At 40.3% G+C, this 26,293-nt stretch overlaps 1 protein-coding gene across 1 annotated transcript; it reads right to left on the reverse strand.

Annotated features, from left to right (window-relative positions):
- Window positions 1–181: 181 nt before the first annotated feature.
- GTF2B (general transcription factor IIB) lies at window positions 182–24,317 on the reverse strand. The gene is made up of 7 exons (XM_069789156.1): window positions 24,183–24,317; window positions 21,409–21,515; window positions 10,382–10,515; window positions 3,498–3,644; window positions 3,232–3,361; window positions 2,338–2,619; window positions 182–700 (listed from the first exon to the last, which is right to left on the reverse strand). The coding sequence occupies exons 1-7, from the start codon at window positions 24,197–24,199 to the stop codon at window positions 567–569; spliced, it is 951 nt and encodes a 316-aa protein (XP_069645257.1). The 5' UTR covers window positions 24,200–24,317; the 3' UTR covers window positions 182–566.
- Window positions 24,318–26,293: the final 1,976 nt, after the last annotated feature.

Here is a 26,293-nt window from a genome sequence, read left to right on the forward strand (position 1 = left end):
ACAAATACTAAAGTCACACTAGAGATTAAAAATTGTCAAGAAAGTGAGCATTTAAGCAGCCTTGTGACCAAGTCTATAAGTATGAAGCTAACTCTACCATTCTTTTGGACTGCATTCCAGTTCTCAGCATGTGGAACAGTATGTGCATGTGAAGTTGCAGTCATATCAACAAGATGGTAAGTGTTTTTGGAAAAGAGTTTATTTGGGAATTACATAATATTTTAGATTTTCCAAAATACATCTTACTAGATCCCTACAAAAGAAATCTAAATAAGTTCAACAATATGAAATTAAGGTTGTTGCAACAATCATTAAATATTTACTTCCACTAATATATACATAACGAAATGCCACACAATGAGTTTGTTTACCCTTGGAATGTGTGCTGCGTTCCAGCAGTTACGCTCCATCTCCATATCCTCCAGTTCCACAACATGAAGACTCAATATTAACACTTTGTACATCCTTTATTATAGGCAAAAACCGAAAGTTTGTTGTTGTTGGGTTGGGTTTTGGTTTTTGTTTGTTTGTTTTTTAATAGAAATTAAAAGTAACCCTCTGCAATTTCACAGCTGTGGTAGTTTGTCTACTGGGGTATCAAACTTGAAGTCTGCTGGGAAGAGATCTGGAGCTCGAGGATAGATCAGCCTGTACGATTGTCTAATCGTAACATCAGCCACACCAGCAATATCACCAATTTCTAAGACAAAAAGCAGATAAGTGATTAGTTCTTACTTTTGCCATTTGTACTGAAGAAACCAGCAAGCATAATTTATCAAGAAGTGCTATACACTTAGCTTCATTCCTAACTCTCCCAAAAGCCTGGTAAAAAGGGTTTTAACCATGGTGACTAATACTTTGCATACATAAGTCTTCTCACGTGCCATAATTCAACTTAAAGCTATCCATCTTGGAATAGTATCAGTTTCAAATTGGCAGAGGGCTAAGAGTGCAAAAGTCATTAGAAACATCTACTGCAAACTCTACATGTGCGTAGCAACATTCTAATAAATCGTCATCAACATCAGGATCATTTTTGTGCTTTAATTAAATATAAGCAAAACCAGCAAAAAAATTAGGCATAGACAAAAAGCGATACCTTCAGCTAAACATGAAAGACATTTACTTTAAAATGCACAGAGAAGTAAGTCAGAGGCACAGAGCACTGTTTAATGAGCTGAAGAAACACTTGAGATGCACAGAAACTTGAATTTATTCCAGATTTAACCAAGTTTGAAATTTAAACCTTGAACTGCATGAAAGCCTTCAGCATGGTCTGAGGACACTGAAGTCAGTATGGAGTCATGTCTGTATCCATGGCAGGCAGGTTTATTTTAACAATCACTCTTAAGAGCCATAATCCAATAGCTCAAGGTGAGCAAGGATGAAGGCTGCGTACTGCTTGGGCTCTAGATCACTCACATGCCCAGGAAACTGCCAACATGATGAAAGCTCCAGGGACAGAATAAGTAGTGATTAGTGCAGAACAAAGCACCACAACCTGACAGATAAAGGCTATTCTTTACCTAAAAGCATCTTTCCACTAAGAAATTGCTAGATTTTTAACATTTCTGACCTGAACTGGACTAGACACATCAACAGAGCTTTCACAGCCAGCTACCAGCACTTGGATCCACTTGTCACACCAAGTTCTAACCACCGCAGCCTTAGCTCCCTTCCTTCCCCATGCACCGCCCACACACAGGCCTCATTCTCTTGAGCCCTGGAGGCTGATCCGTGCTGCTCTGAAACTCAAGAACAGCTCTGAACCGGCTTCCTAAACGCTACCCTGCCAGAAGAGAGTAATGCCAAAGGTGAGCTACAACCAAGCCTGCTATCCCACCACTTCCAGTCTTTATCACAGGCTCACAAGAAGTCAAGGAACATGTACTAATTTACGAGATTCCCTGGCTGCTAGAATAATTAAAGACTCAATGTAATCTAAAGCCATAATGCTGCCTGCAACTGTCCCCCAGTTTGCATTTGGAGTATTGTAGAGCAGCAGAATGTAACACATGCAACTATTAGCATGGATAAGGTTAAAACTATGCTCATTTGAACGCACTGGTCTATTGCATTCAAGAATCCAACTCATAGTGCTGGAAGAAAGTGAACTCAAGTTTATGTTGAGCACAGCCAATTACTCAATTTTCATTTTGGGGAGTGGGAGATCCTGGTTTGATCCTTGCTGCGTGCAGTTAGAACAGCAGCTTATCATTACTTGCACAGACCTCACGCAAATTCTACAACAACACTGAATTCTCTCAACCAGCAAGACACGGGGAAGGAGAAAAACAAAAAATGTTTTAAAAAAAAAAAAAAAAAAAGAAGTTTTACCTTTTTGTGTCCTCTTTTCTGCAGAAGCTTGTGATGCCATGTAAATAGCTGCAGCTGCTACAGAGATAGGGCTTCTCCCAGGAACCAAATCTAATTCCACAGCCTTACGGGCAATATGTGTTGCTGCCATTTGTACTTGTTTGGGAAGACCCAGATTGGAACAGAATCTTGACATGAAGTCTCCAGTTGTAATCAGATCAACACTTGTTTCGAGAGCTTTCAAAATAAGTTTAAAACACCGGCCTATTTCCTTCTTTGAAATCCTGGACACTGCACATATTTCTAAACAAAGAGTAAAAATTAAACTTTAGGCTTGACAGCATTTGCTCCCCCAAAACAATCAAATTTGATTCTCATTATATTAAGACCCACAAAGAAGGCCAATGTCATGAAGGCCACCATCACTAAATAAGCTTTGCACATCTGTGAAACTTCCAAATCACTTCAGTCAGGGCACATTTTTCTTAAGGAGCTAACTAATACAGCTTGCTTAGTAAGGGAAATTTAGTACTCAACGCCAAAAAAAGCCACATCCCTGTCAGGGAAGAGTTGCACATATTTACTGCAGAACTGTCGGTTCAAATTCAGTTACAACAGTCCCCATCACCCTCCAGTCAAAGCAATACCTTTTAAGTTTCACCAACACTCAAAATGACTTTCAAATGCTAATTTTTTTTAATGCATTATGACCAAAAATCCCATGCCTGAGAGCCTACTCACTTCACAAATGTAACAAATTTCCAGACCCCCTCCTATCATCCCCCCCAAAGGTGAGCTGTAGCTGAGACCAACCAATTCAGCAAAGTCCAGGAATGAGAAAACCAACCTCCTACAGTGACAGTAACTAGACCTTTACTTCATAGCAAAATTGAATCTGTATCACTGAGAACTTACCTTTAAACGTTCTTGGAACACCCTCTTGCCTACAGGCTATGTAGAGACAAGCAGAAGCAATAGCATCATTACTCCTTCCCTTCAGGCTCTTTTGCTCATACACTTGCTTGAATAAATTATTTGTTCGATCCTTCAAAGTAAGAAGACTAAATTTAATTAACTCTAGGCCATTTAATTAGCAGCAATATCAAAAATTCATGTGCTCATTATATTATGCTAACTAAGTCAATGCCAGAACAATTTAAGGGAGGGAGACATGAACTTACAACTATATTTCTAGGGAGGTTGATTCTGTCTGCCATGTTCGTAATTTCTTTAAAAGCATTCATCATTGCACGATCAGAGCTGCTCATAGTTCTGCGATTTTGGTACTTTGAATTCCCAAATTCATCAAAACTTGCTGCACCTGTGCCCTGAAAAGAAAAATTTTTATTGTCAATGAAACACAAGCAACTTCCTCCTCATTTCAAGAGCAAACACCTTCCAGCTTTATACACCTTAATACAAGGCATTCAGTTCGAACAGTTGTGTAAATAAACATCACTGAGTAAATCATACAATCGAGCACTGTTTCAAGCATCAGGTTCTATACTTCACACAAGTCTCAAATAGTGAATTGATTTCCACGGATTATGCAGGGATTTTTCTTTCCTAATGTAACAGTATTTTAAAGAATAAAATGAATAATATGTAGCCAATGTGTGACTCATTACTCCTGTCACCAATGCTGAGGTCCAAGACTAGATTTCATGCAACCCATATGTCAACTGGGCTGCATCTGCACTGTGGCAGACTGGCGAGTCAGAAAAACAAAATGTTATGGCCAACTGGAGACCAGTTGTTACAATGATAACTCAAATATGAAAATGAAGGCATGGGCAAAGAGAACATCCAAACCAATGACCTATTCAAAACTAATTTGATGCTGTGCCTGCTAGCAGTTGCAAGCCTTAATTGTGGCAAAATGTAAATATCCATATATTCTGCCTTTACAGGAAAACAACAGACCTCTTTAAAGAAAAGCTTGAGGTCTTAGAAGTAAGAGTCACCAACTCAACCTTACAACTTCAAAACAAACTTCCAACATGTTTTTTTTTTTTTTTGGACCTTACAACTGATAGTGCAGATTGCATACTTCTGTTAGATATACAATCAATTCTGCCCAACTAAGAGGGTCTAAAAATGTTTAAGGTCTTCACTTAGCCATCAGTCTGAAACACGTCTTTTAACAAATAATGCCGTGCCAGATTAGTACTAGCTGATGACGACAACATAGCCTGTAAGATCAGAAGAGCAATGTCCATAATTTATACTGTCTACTTATGCGTTTGCTGTCACAGTGTGTGGGCCCATGAGTTCTCTCAAGTGCAAAACACTTCTTCATAACAATTCCACGTCATGAGTAGAAACTTGGATTCCCTGAATCGGCAAGCATTTATTTCTTGCTGGGACCTTCAAACAATTTAGCTGGGCAACGGCATCCAACTTTCATTGCAGATCCAACTTTCATTGCAGACAGATTTGGTCATTTAAACAAGCTGATACGATGGCCACTGCAGACACAGACCACTACACTGTTCTGTTTTGCCAAAACCAGTAAGCATAAAGCAGATCTTGATCTACAACTGACTGCTAACCTGGCTATTCACATCCAGCACTTGCACACAAAAGTTCTCAGGTTGAAGACTCAGCAATGTATCAGGATGCCTGGGTGGTACAAGGTGGGGCCAGAACACAGTGAACAAAGGGCAGACCACACCCTGGCACCACTGTATTCCTCTGAGCTGCCCAGATGGAGTCAGAGCTCATTTATTCTTTCCTGATCCATGTTCTTGGGAATTGTCCTTCTATTTTAAGACAGCCTCCAATTCTATAATCTCTCCCTGGTGCACATCTGCATTTAATACATGTTCTTTGGCTGACACTAATAACACTCACTCTCGACCATTCACTTACACTGTTCCAATTCCCCACACCCAAGGACTCCAGTTACATCCATTTCTGATGACTTCGGTGGATACCTCTATTGCTGAGACCCATATCTGTGGTACACGCACACTTTGATACTGCTGTGGAAACCAAGGACTCCGGCACAAAACACCCTCCCTCACAAGTTTCCTTAGCCCCTTCGATAGGCCCTCTATGACAGATGCCAATTCCAAGATTGTTCTTGGGTTTTTTTTTCTACTCCTTCAAACATCCTTTCAGATGAAAGAACCGCCCAGAAATGACCCTGGCACCAACACAGCAGAGGGCTGCTCCAAAGGCAATCCCACTTCCTTTACTGGATGAATACCTCCAACTATCCAAAGATTCCCAGTAAGGTTCAAAGGTAAACAAAGAGCAAGAATCAAGCACAAACTTCAGGCCACAAAGAGCATTACAAACCTATCTGCAACACTAGACCTTCTTTTCAGAAATTATGCCAAAACAACTTCCCTTGGCCCAAAACATACACATCTTGGGTCAAAAGGCTCCTCCCTGGCCATCATTCATATCCCTGTTCCCTGCAATGCATTACAACATTCATGTGCATCACAGACTCCTAGGTGAGCGCCATGCACAAATGCTTACAGGAACTGCATGTGCTCAAAATCTTATAGATGCCAGAAGAGCGACCACAGACAAAGGCCTAACAACCCTGATAGCAAGTCCCCAGTCCTTGTTCATTCAGGCTTCATACCAGATAGTCCTTTACCAAGAAGCACTGCTCTGTCCTGGGGCCATCAAGTATTCCCCTTCACCACAGGGATTTTCCCTGGTCCACTATACAGCACCTAAAAGGTTTTTGTTTTGTTTTTAAATGGTTTTCCTTAATCTCTCATTTTTTACTTTCTTGCTGGTACTTATGGTTACCTTTTCCTTTGAACATTTGCTTATGTATATTGAAACTACCAATACAGCTATAGGCAAGTACTGTTAGCCAAAGGGGTTTACCCTGTCAGTATAAGCACTCTCCAAGAGTCATACCCAATATACAGCTCACAACTATAAAAGGGTTGGAAAATACTCTTCCATCTCAACCACTTAAATAAACCACAGCAATTCTTCCTGCATTTGCTATTTAAATGCACCATCTACTTTCTTTCTGGAGCTTTCAGTAGAGAGACAATGCTTCACTGGCTTCAGCCCTTGACAACCATGTCAGGAGTCTATTTCCCTTTGTGGAAAAGACAGAAGCCATACAGTTTTAAATGAAATTAAACAGACTTTAAGGATTTTTAAGGATTGTGTGTTTTACTGTTGTGGCCTTTATGAGACATCTACTTGTATCTTTCCCATCTCAGCAAAAAAGGTACCTGTCAAAAGTCAGGAATTCCACCTGTTTGGCTTTCAAACAGAGCAGAAACCTCATGAATACGATCCTGGAAACAGCCTCAAAGATAGCTAGAGTGAGAAAACACAGTCCAGTAAACAGTGGTAATCTCTGAAGGGGCTCAACGGAGGTTAGGCTCACAATGCTGGCAGCCAACAGCTTTGTACCCCAGTATATCCTCTTTAATAGCAGAAAGTAGAAAAATCACCATCATCCACATAATTGACTTGAGGTTATCCACAGTACCAAGAAGTGCCCCCAGATCCAGCAGTCTTCTTGCACAGTACAACTACCTCATTATAGAGTCTGATGGATCTTTTCTTCTTTTTTCAATCATCAGCCCTTGATATCTTGCCACTGCTTATCAATATAGCGTTTCTAGATCCAGGCCATGCAGTCTGACAACAGCCAGCTGGCTGTTCCAGAGGCATCTGATCAAAGGATAGGAATTCTATACCAGGAGATTGCATTAGTTTCTTGTTCAACCAGCCTAAATTCTTTTGTAGTTGCGCCCACTACAAAAAGGAATAGATTAACTACAAAGGGTAACAAAAGACAACTTTTTCCACAAGATAAGTAGCAAAATTTAACGTTTTCTTTATATCAAGGCAAATCTAGGACCTGCTTGTTCAGTTAATTTTATTTTTTTTAATTTTACATGAGGATTTTAGAAATAACTATAATATTCTGGCAATCAAGTCACAACTAATGCCAGAGGTCACTACATCTCCAATTGATCTGCACTGCCATCAGATCAACTGCAGCACACGGTATCTACTTTCAGAGATACAGTTCTGTGCCATTATCCTGAAGATCTGCCTGAAGAACGCAAACCACTTCCACCACAGCCAACTATGCTATTCATCCTCCTCTCCACAGACAAATTAATCCTTCTTCCAACACAGGCTGTTGCTGCCTGAGACAGATGGGTCCCTTAAGTACTAAAACCAATTAGGAACTAAACCCTTTGCATGGGCAAAGCAGCCTCTCTTGCTGCTAGCAGATACGGACCACATACCTCCAGTAGAAAGGAGTCCCAAAGCAGCACCTCCTGGTTTCAAAGAGGAAAGAGTGACAAACCATTCTGTGAAGCAGAACTGACCCCTTCCTCTACTATTTCAAGGCAACAGCCAGTCACCAGAACTTTACTGTTGTAACTGGCAAGCGGTTCAGACTCCAATTCCACCTACATTCCCAGGAGTCTACAATAAAACTCTGACACGATGTGCCATGAGAATTATAAATGTCCTTCTCTTTTGGATTTTCCACAACACAGGTTATGTTTTGGAGTTGGTGGGGTTTTGGTGGTGGTGGTGTTTTTGGGGTTTTTTTTTTGTTGGTTTGTTTTTGTTTTGGGCAGGGGTGGTGTTGTTTTAAAGATTCTATTATCTGTAGCACTACCTCAGGCAGAAGGGAATACATCTGTTCCCTGTCCCATGCAAAAGGCTAAAGCAATCTCTAGCACACAAATCTGGGGTCCACTCCAGGCCATTCTCAGACTTGTTGTTAACTGAGGAAATACAATCTTACCCTGCTTCATCCTCTGGAATTCATGAAGGCTGTTCTGTACTCTGTCGGATACTACTTATCTTCCTCATGACTACACCAATTTCACCCTTGTTCAACCACTGTGCATATCTAGGTCAATCCCAGCCTACTGCTGGCAAGGACTTCAGAAGACTGCTTGAGAAATGTACTGCTTCCTTGGTTTAGCTATTTTTTCTGTAAAATTCATGCCCTTTCTGCACCGATAGGAAATTTCTTCAGCATCTTCTGATACAAGCCATTCTCATCCTTCCAAATGACAGAAAAAAAAGCAGCTCCTGATACAGAGTTCTCATCAATGAGCTGACATCCCAGAGCCCCTGCTCACTGGCAAGACAAACACAGGAACTCTTGTACAGAACACATCCTGATTTGTCAAAGAGATTCCCAATTTCCTGTAGAAAATTATGTGTCCCTTCTGCAATTCCTCCCTGTGCAAATAAAATATCCACAGTAGGACAGACTGCCCCTTTTACATTCTCCAACATGATCCTGTAGTTCCAGTACTTGGACATTTTTATTCACAATTCTCATAGGTTAATCATGCCACACTGACATTCCCACATCTTGTCTTCACTAATGGCACTCTTTGCTACAGCAAGTTTGCTCATGCCTATTCTGGGCTGTTCTGGTTAACAGCAAAACTGTTTCATTAGATCAGTGTCCATCTCCGAAAATTCTTAGTTTTCACTGAAAAACTTTCACAGACATTTCGTTATGTCTTTAATTCTCTCACTGAGGCTGCTATCCCTCTTATTCTAAAAGAAGATCTGAACCTCCAGAGAGAAAAGGGTTAACAGCACAAGTCACTGTTCACCTGGATACAAATTCTACCTTTAGCTGAAGTATCTTTTGTCTTTTCCAACACACAGGTTCTAAAAGAGCTCAGAAGGTCGTCCTACCTACTGAATTAAACTGAGCTCCCAGAAACAAACCCTGTATTTACACAGTTCCAAAAAGAGACAACAGTGTGAACCTGGAGCAAACAGTCCATTTCTCCATCTGTCTACAAGGGCATATATCTGATCTTTATCACAGCTGACCAAATCAGCAACAGAAATCCAGGCCCCAAGAACTACGAGTTTTCTGGACCTTTACAGGTGACATTAAAACTCCAGTGACTTCTACAGGACTACTTCACCAAGCTACTTAGCAACGCCAACTTTTTTAATGGAGCAGTGTAGAAATTAGTTTGCCTGAACAGATTCCAAAAGCCACCATAAGGCATCCTAAAATCTGGTGGGCAGCAATGCTTGGAGTTGTCCAAAACAGAAGCATCTACTTGGGACAATCCTTTGAACAGAAGGTTTCTTTTTCACCAAAGGTGAAAGATTAGCTGTCCATACCAGTATTCACAAGTCAACTTCATCTCTTTGAAGAATTCTTGGTTGAGAAGTATGGTGCACACTCCCCTTTACATATCAGTGTATATTTAGGTATGTCTGCTTCTTCATCTAGCAACATCACTGGAACAAAAACTTCTGAGAAATCCTGGTGTGAATGTACCACAACACACAAAGCTGCAATACTTTTTTAACAGTTATTTATCAGCAACTGGACCACCCTTCAGGAAACATTCAAGAAATCCACAAAAATCAATTTGGATTTTGCAGTAAAAAAATATAACACAAAAGTACCATAATGAAACCTTACCTGGGTCACTACTTCATTAAAGGGAGGACACTCGCGTGATTAATCTTGCTTGCTCTCTCATGGGAAACAGCACAGAAACAGTGGCTGTACCACTAAATTTCAACTCAAATATACATTTAATACTTTCTTCCGGAGCACTCACACCATGAAAGAATTCTACATTTAGTGCTTTAACATTAACTGGAGGAACATGTACAACATCCACGTAGATCTCCGGGTCTCCAATATGAATCTGATACAGATTTTATTACATAAAATGATAGTTCAAGTTGGGCAATACTAGCTATTGAAGCCTCAAAACTAAGCATCTGTTATTTCAGAATCATCTCAAATATACACGGCTAAGTCGAAGTGTTTCTTAAAAGACTGCAACATCAGCTTTTCTATTTATAGCAGCATACCAAAGAGTGGCAAGTAACCCCACAGCACTGCAAACTTCTCTTTTGTTGAAGAGGTCAGCCCTTTCCTGCTACCACCAGGGAAGAGCCACATTTTACACACCATTGCAATGTAAGAGTTCAGTTTAGACAAAATCTCTTTGTAAATACATTCTCTGAATAACTTCCCTATAGACATACAAACATGTAGTTGACAAAAACACTCAAACTTAGTAAAATTTAGCATTATAAGTGTTACCTTGCCAATCATTGTACTCAAGTCGCCATCACTCAACAAAGGATTCTGGGTATCCCCGACTCGAGATGGATCTTTTGTTGCTTTGTCATTGCTGAAAGTTCTCCACTCTGACCCTACGTCTATGACCCGGTCACCTGAGTTCACAGAAAGCAACAGTCTGCATTAATGTAACATTTTGAAATATTTAATTAAACACTAAGTTACACATCAGAGTTCTCCATTATAAGAAGGCAGTCTCTTAGCATTCCCAAACAGAACAGTAACCTGCAGGACAATGTACCAAAATGTCTGGGATTTACAAGTTAAGTTGAAAGCCGGGGGGGGGGGGGGGGGGGGGGGGGGCGTGGTGTTATGCAACAAGAGCTGCACACAAGACATAAGTAACTAGAGAAATGCATCCCAAACACAAAGAGTTACAGTTAACCTTAAAGAATATCATGGGATCTTCACTATACAAGAGGAATCAAGACCTTGATTACAAGCTGGAGGTCATGGTTGCCTATGGACCTATGGTTCTCAGTGCTTAGACAAATAAGTTATTGTAACTTAAGTTCTCTCACATTTGCCATGTGTTCAAAGTGCACATGTGAATTATCTGTCATGCGTACTCTCATTAAGCTGTAGTAAATCACTTCTGTGCATGAGCTCTAGGTCCTCGGCACTCTGAAATATGCCACCTTCTAACCCACCATAACAACATTTTACAGCTCAATTCTTGTTCTTGAAGGGAGGTCTGACCCTGCCCAACTCCATTTATGCTTGACAGTATCAACACACCATATATATGTATATATATATATATATTCCCTAAACCTTTCCTACTGAAACTTTTCAGATTGAGAAATAACTGTAACCAACATTTTGATGCAAGCAAAAACCCCAGAGTAATCACAATACAATCTTAAAAACAAACAAACAAACAAAAAAAAACAAAAAAAACCAGACTACCACACAAAAAAACCCACCCACACCCCCCACTGTTGGCAGTGCAGTTCATTCTATTCACAGGTCTGGTAAAAGCTGCATCTCAAGGGTGTTGCCTCCAAGGCAATATTATAGAATTTTTAAGAATACACGTACCATAAAGCACAAAAAGAATACTTTTCTTAGTGTTTTGCAGTAAAGCAGATTACAGCTCTGTGTAGGATATCAGAACAAACTTCAATATAGTTGTCACCTTGCTCTGCTAAACCTGAGGAAAAATTCACTACCTTTATCAGTGTTTAAGTGTGATGTGAAAGAAATGTCTGCAAAAAATAAGTAGCATTGACTGCAAGAAAAATTTCCGGTATGGAAGTCTTAGCATGAAACCACAGAAGCTGATTTAACCTAGTGAAAACATAAGCAGACAGGTAAAAGCACTCTGCAAACAACAGTAATACAAGATATGAAGCTGGTGAAAATACAAGAGCAATGGACAAAGGGGTGCAGCTGCACAGTTACTTGGTGGGCGGAATTTATTCTGAATGAGGAACTTTATTCTCAACATAAAATTATACAAGGAATATGCTTGAAAATTAAAGCTGTGAATGAACCATAAGAAGTCACCACAACCCAAAAGAATAAGTTTAGGTTAGAGGTGTTCTCATCAATATTTGCCAGATATGCTCATAGCTATGCTCCACCTTTATTTACTGCTCTAATGAAAACCAAGAAGGGGAGGAAAAAAAAAAAAATCATCAGGAACTAGAAGGTTAAGACTATAGCAGAGTAAAAGAACGCATAGATCCCTTCGTGCTGCTACAAAGGTCTTCCCCCCTACTTGCAAGCTTAAATTAGCAGACAGCATGCTCCTCTAGCTCCTGGTCTCTCTGTAAATACTTGATTCAGTAATGCTCCTTCTATGGCCTAGCAGTAACTTTACTTTAAGACAACCCCCCAATACTGTTTACAGCATCTAAAAAAAGCAAAATGTACTTAAAATTCTGGCATGGTATAAATAGAACACCGAGTACAGAGCAATGATGTAATATTTTTTCCACACAAGTAGGAATGACCTAAATGACTCACTCAGGGATCTGCCTCTTGTGAGTTATGAACCATTCCTGCTCTAACAAAAAAGTGTTATATCACTGCCTGCTTTGGCAAACGTATTACAAACAGAGGACTGAGCCTACTATTTCAGAGTGAGAAAAGATTAAGTAGAACAAATCACTGAATATAAAGCATTTGTGTACTTAAGATGCAGTATGCACATATCTTTATTTTGCCAAGAAATCTGCTATTGCAGAAAAGAAGTTTTTCTGTATACTCTCAGCATCTTACTTAAAATATACAGAGGTCCTAGGAAGTGCATTCCACCTTTCAAAATGCTTCTATAAAAGCATGACACAAGCTAGAAATAATAACAAAAATGGAACAAATAGGCCAAAAGGTTTCCATAGATGGAAAATATACTCAGCTACAAGCAGCTAATTATCCCATTCAATTAAAAAAAAAATGTGGCATTTATTATTTTGAACTCTTCAAAACATAAAAAACACTTCGGAATTGTGATGTTAGTACAGATGCAGTTAAGCCCCACCCTAAGTGATCAAAACAGAACCGTAAAATACTAAAGTCAGTCTTACAAAAAGCAGTGTAAGTAATCAGCCTTGAAGACTGGTCCCAAGTTAACATTTCAAGTGCTAAACTGAATTTGCTGGGTCATACACTACTGATGGGCTTTCCTGAAGCACCTGGAAAACAGGTCTGACAGTCAAACATCAGAGTAAAAAAAAAAGCTCCCAATAAGTACCTTGTAAGATAGTCTCTGCTTTCTCACATCATTATCATATTGGTTTTGGCAGAGGTGAGTTGCGATAAGTATGGGAGTGACTGCATATTGCCTTCACTACTTCCTTTTGATGCAGTCCTTTTGAACAAAAATAAGCTTCACTAGATACAGTTACATTAGACACTCCTTTATTTAATTTTCATCAGACAGATAAGTTCACCTCCTCAGCTTCCTCCTCTGAAGTACACACAAAAAATGCAGTTTACATGACCAAACCTTTGTGGAACCCATCTCTAGGCTGATACCTTGAAGCATCTTTCTGAACACAGGAATTTTTCGTCCATTGCCCCATTTAATTTTGTAAACCATTCTTCCAGTATTCAGTTACTCTTTAAAATACAGTCTAATAGACAAACACACAGGCTCTAGTGGAAATACACACTGCAAACTTCACTGACTCAGGTTACCCACCATCTGAAAAGCTCATTTAGTAAAATGCAGAACTGTTATTCAGAACGGAAAACCTCAGACCAAGGTTACTTTTCTTCACAACTGCCAAATGCAAAGAGCATGCGCTGCAGAAATGTAAGAGTAAACTCAGGTCAGTATCAAAAATTAAAATATCATTTTGAACAGGTTTTTTTAAGTTAGCTTAAAACAGCCACACATCACAAATTATGTATGTTTACTCCTCCCCTAAAAATAGAAACTGATTTCTTAAAGGAAAATATTTTCACTCAACAAGCCCTGGATTTGCAATTACATATTTATAGAGAAATAATACTAGCTATTTTAATGTTGCACTCCACTTGCAATAATTCATAATACACATGTATTTGACTCTCTTCTTGCATTTTGTATTATCTGTTATATGAAGACAATATAGCTGGAAATTGAACATGTTTAATCAAAACAAGAAATAGGATGAAATTCAAGCCTCTAGTAATGTTATCTTCCATATTCAGTCCCGAAACAGTTCTGAGAAGGTATGTTCTTAAGTCTTTTCCAGAGGAGCGCCTATGTTAGCTATACATTGCATCAAGTTCTACATATTAACAACTAATATTTTAATCTTAACATAAATATCGTATTAAAGTTTATTTGCACTTTAAAGTACCAAAACACCTATTGTTTCTCCAGAATGTTTCATTCTTACAGTTAAAGAATCTGCTGCCATCTAGTGAGCACACATATTATACTTCTAATTAAAAGCATTTTACAATGCCAAATCAAAAAAAAAATATATATATATATAGAATTACAATTAATTTCAATCAACTCCTTATTAACCAGAGTAATGAGGTGCTGAGAAAAACTACAATGAAAAACCTAGGCAGCAGACTACAAGCTGAGGAGAATTGTGAAGATGTGTAACTGCACAAAGCCAGGCTGAACTGAGCCTTCTCTTTTCCAGGCTAACAGTCTCAGCTTTCAGCCTCTCCTCGTATGGAAAATGCTCCAGTCCCTAAATCACTTTCACAATCTTCTGCTGGACTTGCTCCAGCAAGTCTCTATCTTTCTGGTACTGAGCAGCGCAGCGCTAGACACAGTACTCCAGATATCTTCTCCTTCACATTCTATTTATTAGTTTACGCACTGCCCCCATACAGTAGTACTCAACTTTATAGCTTCCAAAATATGAACTCAACTGTTTTTTTTCAGTCTTCAGCTTTAGAACTTCTATTTAAGACCAGATGTATTAAATGTTACCAAAGAATAAACTCTTGGGGAAAAACAACCACACAATTTTACAGTCACAGCTTTTTCTACAAAATTTCCAGCCTTTTGTAAAATAGTAATATTCTTTTTACAAAAAGTTATCATCTTCAATAAATTGTCAACACCACAAATGCATCACCACCAACAGCAACACCAGCCTATTCACAACACTCAGCTGAAATTACAAACAGAATCTGAGCAGACTTTCAGATGTTAAACAAAAACAAAAGAAAAATTCCCAGAAGACTTCAACTAGTTTCCAGACATCAGCAAGATCATACCAGTACCGACAGGCAACTATGAATTGAAACAGACAGTATAGCACTGTAGGTGAATGACTGTTAAAATAACAAAGGCTTAGCAGCTCCTGCATTTCAAAATGATGACAAATTTAAAAGGACTTCCAGGCTTCCTAAACCATCAACTTGTAAGAATTTTGGAGGAAGCAAATGAGAGTAGAAACGTTAAACAATCTGGTGGACAAGCCTGGTCAGTTGAAGTTACACCTCTCCAGGACTTGTGGCCTTTAAAAGACAAACAGCTCGAGTACTCACAAAGGATGCTCCAAACTACAGAATCTCAATTAAAAATGTTGTGCCTGATCTACACTACATCACAAAAATAAGAGGTTTTGGACTCTTCTTCCATCAGAGCAGTTCAGATCATTTCTAGCCCTTATTTGCCCTAAATCACTTTGCCAATCTGGTAAGGAAGCCAGTAAAAAAACATTCCCTGAATAGGTTGATTCAAAACGTTACTATTATTCCACTAGTTAAATCTAGTACTTCAACTAATGGAAGCATTCTTCATAGTGTCTCTCAGACACCTTTGGTTCCCAGCCTAGAACCCACTAACTAGAAAAATCTTGTCCGCCTTCCATGAAATTTCATGCTAAGAGCGGTGCTTATTACAAAGCCTGATTAAAGATGCCAACTTTTGGCATCTAAAGTCCAAGTTTCCACTGTTACAAGCATTATTGCTGAAACAGCTAGAACTATCACCGTTGTCCTTAAAGCTGAAATGGGTTAGGATTAAAACACAGACTATTTGAAATGCTGACTGAAAAAGGCTAGCAAATTACTTTTCTTCATATTACAAATTCCCTGTGTAAATCAAGCATCCCTGAATGTTCATGCAAAAGTCAACTATTCAGAATTTCTTTAAGTATCAGCATCCTTTATAATTAGCTTTCCTGTGGATGCAAAGAGTTTTATTTGCACGGACTAACTTTTGTCAGACACTTTTTAGTGCTCTGGACACCAAGTGCGGAAGCTGTAACCACATATAAGGCGCTAATACACATCCATATCTAAAGATTTTTGCCTATTTAAGTAACACTTTAAATTTAGATTTTACATTTTAGTTTTAAATGTTGATAATACTCACAGAAAGAAGTAACTATGAACATACACCCAAATATGAAAAGATTTTTCACCATTTGGAGGGATAAAGATACTAGAATAGACGTAACTGCATAACTGCCCTCTACTGGATCCAAGTCAGAAATACTTAAGCACCTTCTCCACTTACAGGATACTACCAACAGCTGGGGAAAATAAAAAAAAGTTTCTTTGGTTTTCAGAAAACAAGCATCTATGTATAGACACAATCAATCTTATCCCTAATGACAGACATCCTGAGTAATGGACTGGCCAGCAGAGAGGCAATCACGAAACCCCTTCCTACTCGTTTGTTATATTGTAGAGAACAAAAATATCTGCAGTATTAATTAAATCTTATCTATTCTTCACAGACTATACCTGAATTTAAGATGTGCAATTTAGATCTCAAACTTTTCAGAAGCACTAGCCAAACAAATATTCTGACAGAATTTTATAACAGCCTTACTGCTCACCACAAGCTATTGAATATTCTTCCCCAAAATTCTTTAACTGAACACTGAGCTATACACAGAATATAGAACAAACATCTGAATATAGGTCATAATCTGATTCAAAGCTTTAACAAGTTGATACATGTCCAAGGATTCTCATCAGCTGAAGACAGACTTCTGCTTTTTCATTTAAGACGACTATCCAAAAAAGACTCCATACAAGAACACTGTTCTTCTCTAAGCCATACCTGCCTACTGAAGCAGAGCTAACCAGTTACAAGATCAGGTACTAAATGCTGAAAATAAACTCCTCACTGCTCCGACTCCTGCACGCTTAAGACATTTAATGAAACTGTACAGAAGTTTAAGAGGAATCTTAGATCAGAAAGGTATTCCTACCTAGCTGAGATGCTACACAGTTGTACATGCTACTAGATTCATTCTTATTCCCCCCTGAAATTCAGCTCACCACTTTGCTACATCAAGAAAATTCAGTGCTTTGTATTCCACTTCAATTCTGCTTTCTTCAGCCCCTTCATATCAGCTGACTTCCAGCCTTTTTTACCGCCTGAAAGGTAGCAAGCAAAATATTTACCTGTCAAGAAGGAGGATTTACTAGCCTTGTGTTCTTGAACAAAATGCTTCTCCCTCCACCAAGTCTGTCTGAAGAATGAGATACGGTCAACATTTTAAATGAACACAGAACTAACTACTTCTCCAAGCCCTAGGAACTCTGTTCGTGAATTCTCAAGCCAGCACATGAACACTTACCGTACCATAAATCCTAGAAAAGTATGTACAATAAACACAAGATTTATGACAGCAGATAAACTTGGACATCGACTTGTAAAGTTTCAGATGCATGTCAATCCACATTAAGATCAAAATTTGATGGATAATTGCAATTTAGGCCTTCAACTGCCTTTCATGCAAAAGGAGCAGGAGGAAAAGTTAACAAGTTGGAAACAGTTACCATGAAAAGACGGAACACAAGTTAACCCAGGAAAGGTAACAGTGAAAAGACAGATGAGAGTTTTTAGTAGACTGAAGCAGTACTTTGAAGCAATAATAAAACAGACACCAGCTTCAGTTATACTGACACTACAAGATTTAATTGTTTTAATACTGCACAGCAAAACAGCACAGTTTATTTAGAACAAGTGAAAAATGCTGTGCAAAGAAAAAGCAGCATACTGGTTTTAACTTAAAATTTCAATCTTACTGAGACACAAAGAACACCACCTATGAGTACAAAACAACATTGATTAAAAAGCTTTCTCAAAAATCCCTTTAAAAAGCAGTAGTTCCAACATACAGCTCTGCCCAAGACATGGAATTCAACTGTTGAAGAGATCAGCTCCTTCTTCTCCTAGCCTCCTGCTCCCCCCAACTTTTCAACTGTTTCACCATTTCGGCTGCAGACCTGATAAATGCAACCTCAGCCATAATACTAATTGTCACGGTTTAACCCCAGCCAGCAACTAAGCCCCACACAGCCACTTGCCCACTCCCCCCGGTGGGATGGGGGAGAGAATCGGAAGGGTAAAAGTGAGAAAACTCATGGGCTGAGATAAAGACAGTTTATTAAGGAAAGCAAAAGCCACGCATGCAAGCAAAGCAAAACAAGGAATTCATTCACCACTTCCCATCAGCAGGCAGGTGTCCAGCCATCTCCAGCAATGCAGGGCCTAACAGTTACTTGGGAAGACAAACACACACACACCCCTTTCCTTCTTCCCCCAGCTGTGAGCATGTGAGCATGTCATCATACGGCATGGAATATCCCTTTGGTCAGTTGGGGTTGGCTGTCCCAGCTGTGTCCCCCCCCAACTTCTTGTGCAGCCCCAGCCTCCTCGCTGGTGGGGTGGGGTGAGAAGCAGAAGAGGCCTTGACTCTGTGTAACCACTGCCCAGCGATAACAAAAACATTCCTGGGTTATCAACACTGTTTTCAGCACAAATCCAAAACACAGCCCCATACCAGCTACTATGAAGAAAATTAACTCTACCCCAGCCAAAACCAGCATACTAATAATACGGCTTTCATCTCAGATTCCCAGAATATTGATTACAAAACCTGAAAATTATCTATGCACCAGCTATTCTATCCTATGACACAGTTTTACATTTAATAAACTCACACTTTTTCCACAAACATGAAACTTTAGTCCTTTGCCACAGCAAGAAAAACATCAAGTGGAAAATACACTTAGTTTAGTCAAAGACTCTTTGCTCTGATTTCAGCCAAATTGTACTAAAAAAAAATACATATAAAAAAAGTGAAGTCACATCACTGTGTACTTTACAACAGTAAAATAAATGCACAAATTCAGCACATACAACAGGCAGTGCTCTGCAGACACCAAAATCATAATATTTTTAAACAAACCTGTACTATTTCTTTGGCTACAGAGTATATTGAGTCTTTGGGGTTTTTTAACTGTTCTAACTGATCCCCTTCAGTGATAAAGATCTCACCAACTTTCAGCCCACCTCTAAACATATTCTCAGTGGGCCCTGTTCACATCAGCTATACATCATGACTTATGTTGAAACACAAATCCACGACTTTTCTATGTAAGAAGAGGAAATGAAATCACTTCCTTTTAAAGGGAACATGTATCACGGAATCTGCAACAAATACATAAAAGTTTTCTTTTTTGGAAACAAAATTTTGTCTTCACCCCTTTAAAACATACCTACTTCACACACATCTCCAGAAAACAGGCATCAAGAATTGGATCTGGTTTTCTCCTCCTCTGAATTTACCAGACCAGAAGAGAAAATATTGAATGTTCACACTTCTATTTGGTCATGCACTCTTCAATTATTTATCTTCATCCGATTTAACTGGTTTTCCAAGCTAGCTGCTAGATACCCTAGCTAGCAAACTGGACGTATGCAGGTGAACTAAATTGCTGAAGGAAGGCAAGACAGAACAAGAACAACTAGCACAACAAAAGTGTTAAATCCTTCTAGTGATAAATCCATAGAAAGGCCTACTTAAAAAATACTGCATGCTTAAAGAAAAAACAGTTTTTACCCTACCAGTTGTGTCGGCTGTAAAGAGGACTAAGACCATTTTAAACACATTTTAAAAATTCAATTCAGCAAAAGTTTGTACTAATATTCTTATGATTCTGCTCATCAAAAATGCTGACAACTTGAACTAAAAAAAATCTCCAATGCTATTGATTCAGAAGAGAACAGAGAGTAAATCTCTAAAGCAAGAATTCCTTGTGACTAGCTAACAGAAGGTACCTGAAGTGAGATTTCTGATAAACTCTCAAGTTCCTAAAAATGAAACATATCAAGCAAAACATTTTCCTCTTATAAAGCCAGAATTATCTCAAAAGTTATGAACTGCTCAAGATGGGCTTTTCTAAACTTTGGTTCAACTTCTACGGCAGCCACACAAATAGCTGAACACGGACCAAACTATTTTTAAGCAATAACTTGGAAGCCTATTACCATATTTCAATAGGAAACATTGCTGTGGACATTTGAATTTTTAAACCAGCAAATTTATGATTCACTTATCTTTATCAGAATTTACACAACTTAAACCAGCCCTTCTTTTAACAAAGAAAGTAATGATCCTCCCCCTAGCCTTTTAAATGGTTTCATAATTTTAGAGGAAACTGGTACTCATCTTTAAATATTTTAACATTTACTTTAATAAGTTATGCAGAAGTTTGCTTTTTGCATAAACAAAAGACACACATTTTAGTCACCTGGCTAAACTAGTACTACTTTCACTGCAACTTATTAAATCTCCTGTTTTATGCTAACAGCTGTATGAAAATTTTTATTTCTGTGCAAGACGAGCCAAAACAAAATCACCACAGTCTAGGAGAGAAATATTTTAAATATTTAGCACCACTGAACGAATCACCTGAACATGCACCCTCAAAACAGAGGATTTTCTTTTGGTCATGGCATGTCTAAAAAAATTTAACAGAAATAAATGAGGTTTAAAGAATGATCATAACATGAGCATGAAAAGTTTTCCATGCAAAAGGAATAAAGACAGTAAGATGCACAATAAGATGCTCATCCTAGAAAAGATACATAAAAATGAATATGCAGCATGTTCTATGACATCATTCTCTCCCTCTTTCTCATTCCAAAGACAATGCCTAAAAGGCCTTTCATTTTAAATATTCCAATATACTTAGAAATACAATTTAGCCTGTGGAGATTGCTGTCACATGAACCAAGTGAAAGAGCTCAGCAAAATTCCAGAGGAAAAACTGCATATTTACTTTGGATAGTATTAAAAGCCTTAGGAGAAGTAATTAACAAAAACAGGTGCTGGCAAGGATATAAAGAGAAATCCTTCAGGGCAGAAGATAACCTCTAACTAATGGAAAACTGAGAAATATTTTTTTTTGTAAGCAAATTATCTGACAAAGAGATTTTATTACATTTCTTATACTTTCCTGACTGAAACAGGAGTCATGATTAAAGACAGAATACTGGACAAGACAGCACAATATTCTAATTCAATATTATAACATATTTTAAATTTTCAATCTTTAAAGAGTTTGATTTTTTTCATAATGCAAGAAGTTACCAGAAAACAGACTATTCAAAACAGTAAGCTTTTAGCCACGAGAATATCATACAAGAAAACATTTAGGCATCAAGAAAAAGCCTTTTAACACTCGAGTTATCATATACCAGTTTTGTGGGAAAACAAATCTACATGCACGATTTAAGTTATATGGTAGTCATAAAAATATGAATAGCTACTTACCTACTACTAGACCACACTCAGAACAAATCATATCACCAGCTCTGTAATCCTCTACTAAAATGGAATCTGGATGATTTGGGCAAGTCACTCTTGGAAGTACATCCAAACTAAGGAAAAAAGAAAAAAAAATTAAAGTATTAATCACTTTTAATCAGGCAAGTTGCATATCCAAAAGTGTAAGAGTTCCTTGCTGAAAAGAACACTTTAATAATACAGAATTTACAGTGATTTGAACGATAGAATATTAACCTAAACACCTGAACTTCACCTTTTTTTTAAATGCTCTAACACTACATTTGACAATCAAGACTTCAGGTCATCTTAAATTCCAAATTTTTTGTGGTATATCTTGTACCAAAACCACTTCAAATTAAAACATCAAAAATCTAAATAACAGACTTAATTAAGCGTAGTCTCACTCGCAGTCTATCACTAAACAAAGCTCCCCAAGAAGTTAGTGGTGATTGCCTCATTCCAAATGAGCGTTCGCACTCATGCTAATCAGATCAGTATTACTTACCAGGTCCTTAATTCAGGAAGTAGTGCACACACAACATGTATTTTTAGAAAACAACTGGTTCTACTAGTGGTTTATTATTTCCAAGTATCTGAAGAAAAAGTCCTATTTTAAATTAAGCAACTCGTTAATTGTGAGATCTTAACAAAAAACTATCAGCTCATGAAGGGGGTTATGTGACAACTGCGTCCAATAACAGGGATCTGTCTCTTTCACACCCCTGCATCTTCAAGAGTTACAGCAGAAACAACTTCCTGAAAAGCATTAGCACTATTTAACACAACAGCTTTAAGTCACTGACTAAGGTAATAACCAATTGGTTCTAACCAAACGTTTTAAAATTAAATACCTCATTCAAGCTACTAGTGACTGTTCAGTAATTCTGTTAAAACTGACCGTTTCAAAATTGTAATAATAAATATTTACAACTGGGGTCTATATATTCAACAAAGTCATTTTGCTTGAGCTAAAAAGCAGAAGGTATGGAAGTTGATCACAAAAAACTTGTCATGGGTACCCACCAACCCCAATCTGTGCCAAAAAATAACTTCTAATCCTTTCAATTGTAGAAAATATCCTATCAGAAGTTAAATTTACCTGAGTTCCCCCCTTACCCAGTAGTCCATTATTTCAGTCTAATCTGCATTCCATCTTATTTTTTAGGTACTTCTGATGAGCCAAAAGTACAAAAAAACCCAAACATTTTAATCCAGTGACTGTTCAGAAAAGTATAAGATTTGAAATGAAAATCAAAAAATCAACATCATTATTAATATTAAAGCCTCCAGAAAGAACATGTACACACAAGATTTTCAGATGTAAATTATATTCACAACGCTACATAAAAGCTCTTTAAACTTTCCTTCTCGCTACTCTTAGCCAGTAGTTTCATATGACAAGACAAAACTGTTGACAAAGCATGTGCAATCATCTGACATTTGGCATTATGCAAAAGGCAAGCGACACACTAACCAAAAGAAAAAAGATATAAAATCCAGAAGCCTGAAAGAACAACAACAGTGTTTTGTTTCAGACTTTACCTTCACAAAACGCTGTAAAAATTAGTCTTCCTATCCCAGGTTACCTCATTTATCTAGACCTATATGCTGTACTACTTCTTTGTAACATACAGGTTCAATATAATAAGCCAACTATATTGAAGGAAAACACACAGCACGTGTGTGAAGGTCCATCTCAGCAAAGAGCTCCCGAGTTTCAGTAAGACTAGTAGGTAGGAAGCACTCCCTAGATCCTAGGACAGGTTTAGCAGGAGTAATAGAGTCGCTCCACAGTCCGCTCCACGGGCCTGCCTTCATTCCTGACTTGAAAGAAAACCTCGATACTTCTCCGGGAAAGAAAACAAAACACTAATTCGGAGCCCGAGACCCGTCTGGCCACCGACTAGTGCCCGTACGGATTTAGGGTGGGAGCCTAAAAGCTGCTTCCAGGACCCGATAACCTGGAGCCAAGCCAGGGAGCCGCCACCTCGGCTCAGAGGCGGCTGTGAGCGTGAGGGGCGGCCGGGCGGCACCGGGGGCTCCGCACCCAGGCGGTGCCCACCCGCGGGAAGGCGCTCCACGTCCGCCCGAGGGCCTCACAGCACGCAACACCCCGGACCGAGAGCAACCCTCCCTCCGCGAGAGCCGCGCTCAGCGGCACGAAGATAAGGCACTGCCGAGCTACAGGAGGAGGGCTCGATCACAAGCGCCGATAACACCGGGCTCCCACGAACGAGGGGCCCCGGCATCAACGCACAGATCGCCACACAACCCCCTAGACGCTCACTTCCTCTCGGAGCGCTACCGATTAATAACGACACGAAGAAGCAAGGCGGCGAGCTAAGGCGACCTCGCTCGGCCCTCCCCCCCCCCCGCCCCGGCACTCCCGGCCGCGGGCGGCCCCTCCGAGGCCGCTCGCCCGAGGGCCGCCCGACCCGGCCCACACGGAGAAGCCCTAGGAGGCCCAGCCCCCCCGCGGCCCGCTCTGGCCTCCTGCCACCCTGGGAGCCCCACGGAGGACCGCCCTGGGAGACGGGAAACCGGAGACGGGCCGGCTGCGCCGCCAACAGCGAGAGCCGCGCCGAGCCGGGGAACACCGGGGCCAGGCAAGGGCGGCGACGGCCACCCGTTCCTCCCCGGGTGGCAGCAGGCGCAACGCGGCCATTTTCCCTCCTGTGCTGCGGACAGGGAGACGTGGAGGAGCCCCTCCCGCCTCCTCCCTCGCGGCCCTTCCGAGCGCCCGGGCCGGCCTCCCGTACCGGCTCGTGGACGCCATCTTGCCGCCCTCCCGTCGCAGCGCCCGTGGTAAGTCTAGGGACGGTGCGACGATTCCCCCTTATATAGCGACAGCGGTGGGCGGGGCCCGCCGAGCGCTCGCTACGGGTCGCGCGAAGGGACAACAGGCGGCAAGCGGCGGGCGCCTGCGAGCTAGGCCCTGCACGTCAAGCGGGGCGGTTTGTTTATCGCGCCCGGCCGCTCCCGGAGCTGACCCCGCGTACCGCTGAAGGCCCAGGCTGCGGCCTGCTCGCGGGCAGGGATCCGCCGCCCAAGGGACGGGCGAGGGCAGCGGGCGAGCAGGGAGCCAGCCTGTGGCCTGGGCCCCCGGGCGGCTTAGGGACCAGAATCTTGTTCCAATAAATCCAGCGACACAGGGTACCTTGGGGCCGGGGGCTCAGACAGCCCCTGTGGCTTAAAAAGCCCTGCACTGCCAGAGGCCGAGCTGGAACCTTCCGCGGAGGAGCACGAGGAGCAGGGCCGTGTGCTGCCGACAGACCTTCCTGCCGAAGCTCCTCCGGCAGCCAGCTCGCTGTGCCGAAGCAGGGCTGCCCTCAGGTTCAGCAGTTTCTGTGCAAACTCCAACAGTTTGGTGAAATACCACAGAAAACGAGTTTAAGTAAAACTGACGGAGTTTGCACAGAAGTGTCTGGGGCACAACACGTTCTTAGCTCTGGAACTGAGGCCAAGCAGAGACCAATTCCCAGAAAGGGGAAGAAAAGATAAGAAACGTTTAGGTTCCCCCTCACTACATCTACTACAGCTGTGCCAGTTTGCCACTCAGCTGATCTGACCATGAGAAAAACTTGGCCCTTCTGCAGGACCCGCAGGTATCAGGCAGCCCAGCTGTGACTCATGGAAGCCCTTGGCAAACGGGCCACGCGCAAACACTCAGCTGGACTCAAGCAGACACACACACGCCTGCTGGTTTGTGTGGGTTTCCCATGTTATGCTACACGGTCCTGCATGATGCCATCAGCTCCCCTTCCATCTGTCCCCCTCACACCCACCTTGGCAGCAAATGTCAGGCCAAGGAGAAGGAGAGACCCACAAAAACTGCTGCAAAACTAAAGCCCTCCAGCACTGGACTCCAGTCCAGACTCTTAACTCCCCAAGAGATGATTCATATGCAAAATTAGTCTGTCTATTGAGCAGCAACAACAGGTTTTCAAGCACAAGCTGTAAAACAGTGGAAAAACCCCTCTTCCTTTGATATGAGCCTCTCCTCACTGATAGATAGAGGGATTAATAGGATGGGAGGGTCTACAGATTTTGGAAAGTGCCATTACGTCAATGCTTTAAAACAATCAGTATTGAAGTGTCTGAACAGTTGTAAATTTGCTATCTATTAATCAGATACAAAGGACTGCTGACACCACTTAAGACCACATCTCCACTATATAACAATAGTATTTTTCAATTTGCTAGCTCAAAGAAGGAAATTCAGTGGGGTTGAAAAGTTCTCTTAATACTTGCTAATATTGAGTCAAATTCATTTATTACACAAGTTCTAAACACTTTTCTGCTGACTGAAATGCTGTGTGCTGGTTGAAAACAAGCTAGTTTGAACTTGCCAACACATTCCTTAGATTTAAAAAAATATATATGCCTTTTGGAATAAAAGGAAGCTGAACTATTAGAAGATACAGATGCTAACATATAAATTTAAAGCTTCTCTTTTTCCATTTGCAACGAACGTTTTCACAAATGCTCAATAAACCCAAAAGATGAAACAGTAATGAAAAAAAAAATCACTGTAACTGTCAATGTGAATACAGCATGCTATATTAAGTTTCCCCATAACCTCTGAAATGTGTATGTAGCAGTGTCTGCAACAGATGTGCCCCATCAGCACTGTCAGTCCCATCAAGCTCTCCGCGTTTGTCTTGGCTTCTCATATAATCCATTCTATGAAAAAGATGTTCTGCTGATTGTCACTGTCAACAGCGGGTCCCTCCTGACCCTATTCTCATGAACTAGAATTGAAAGAGTTTAATTTCCACCACAGAAGGACAGTAATTTTCAGAAATATTGCAAAAAAATGTGTAGATCATATCTCAGCATTTCTCTATTCCCTGTCTGCAGCAATTTTTCA

This window comes from Haliaeetus albicilla, chromosome 8 (assembly GCF_947461875.1).
Source record: "Haliaeetus albicilla chromosome 8, bHalAlb1.1, whole genome shotgun sequence".
NCBI classification, from domain to species: Eukaryota; Metazoa; Chordata; class Aves; order Accipitriformes; family Accipitridae; genus Haliaeetus; species Haliaeetus albicilla.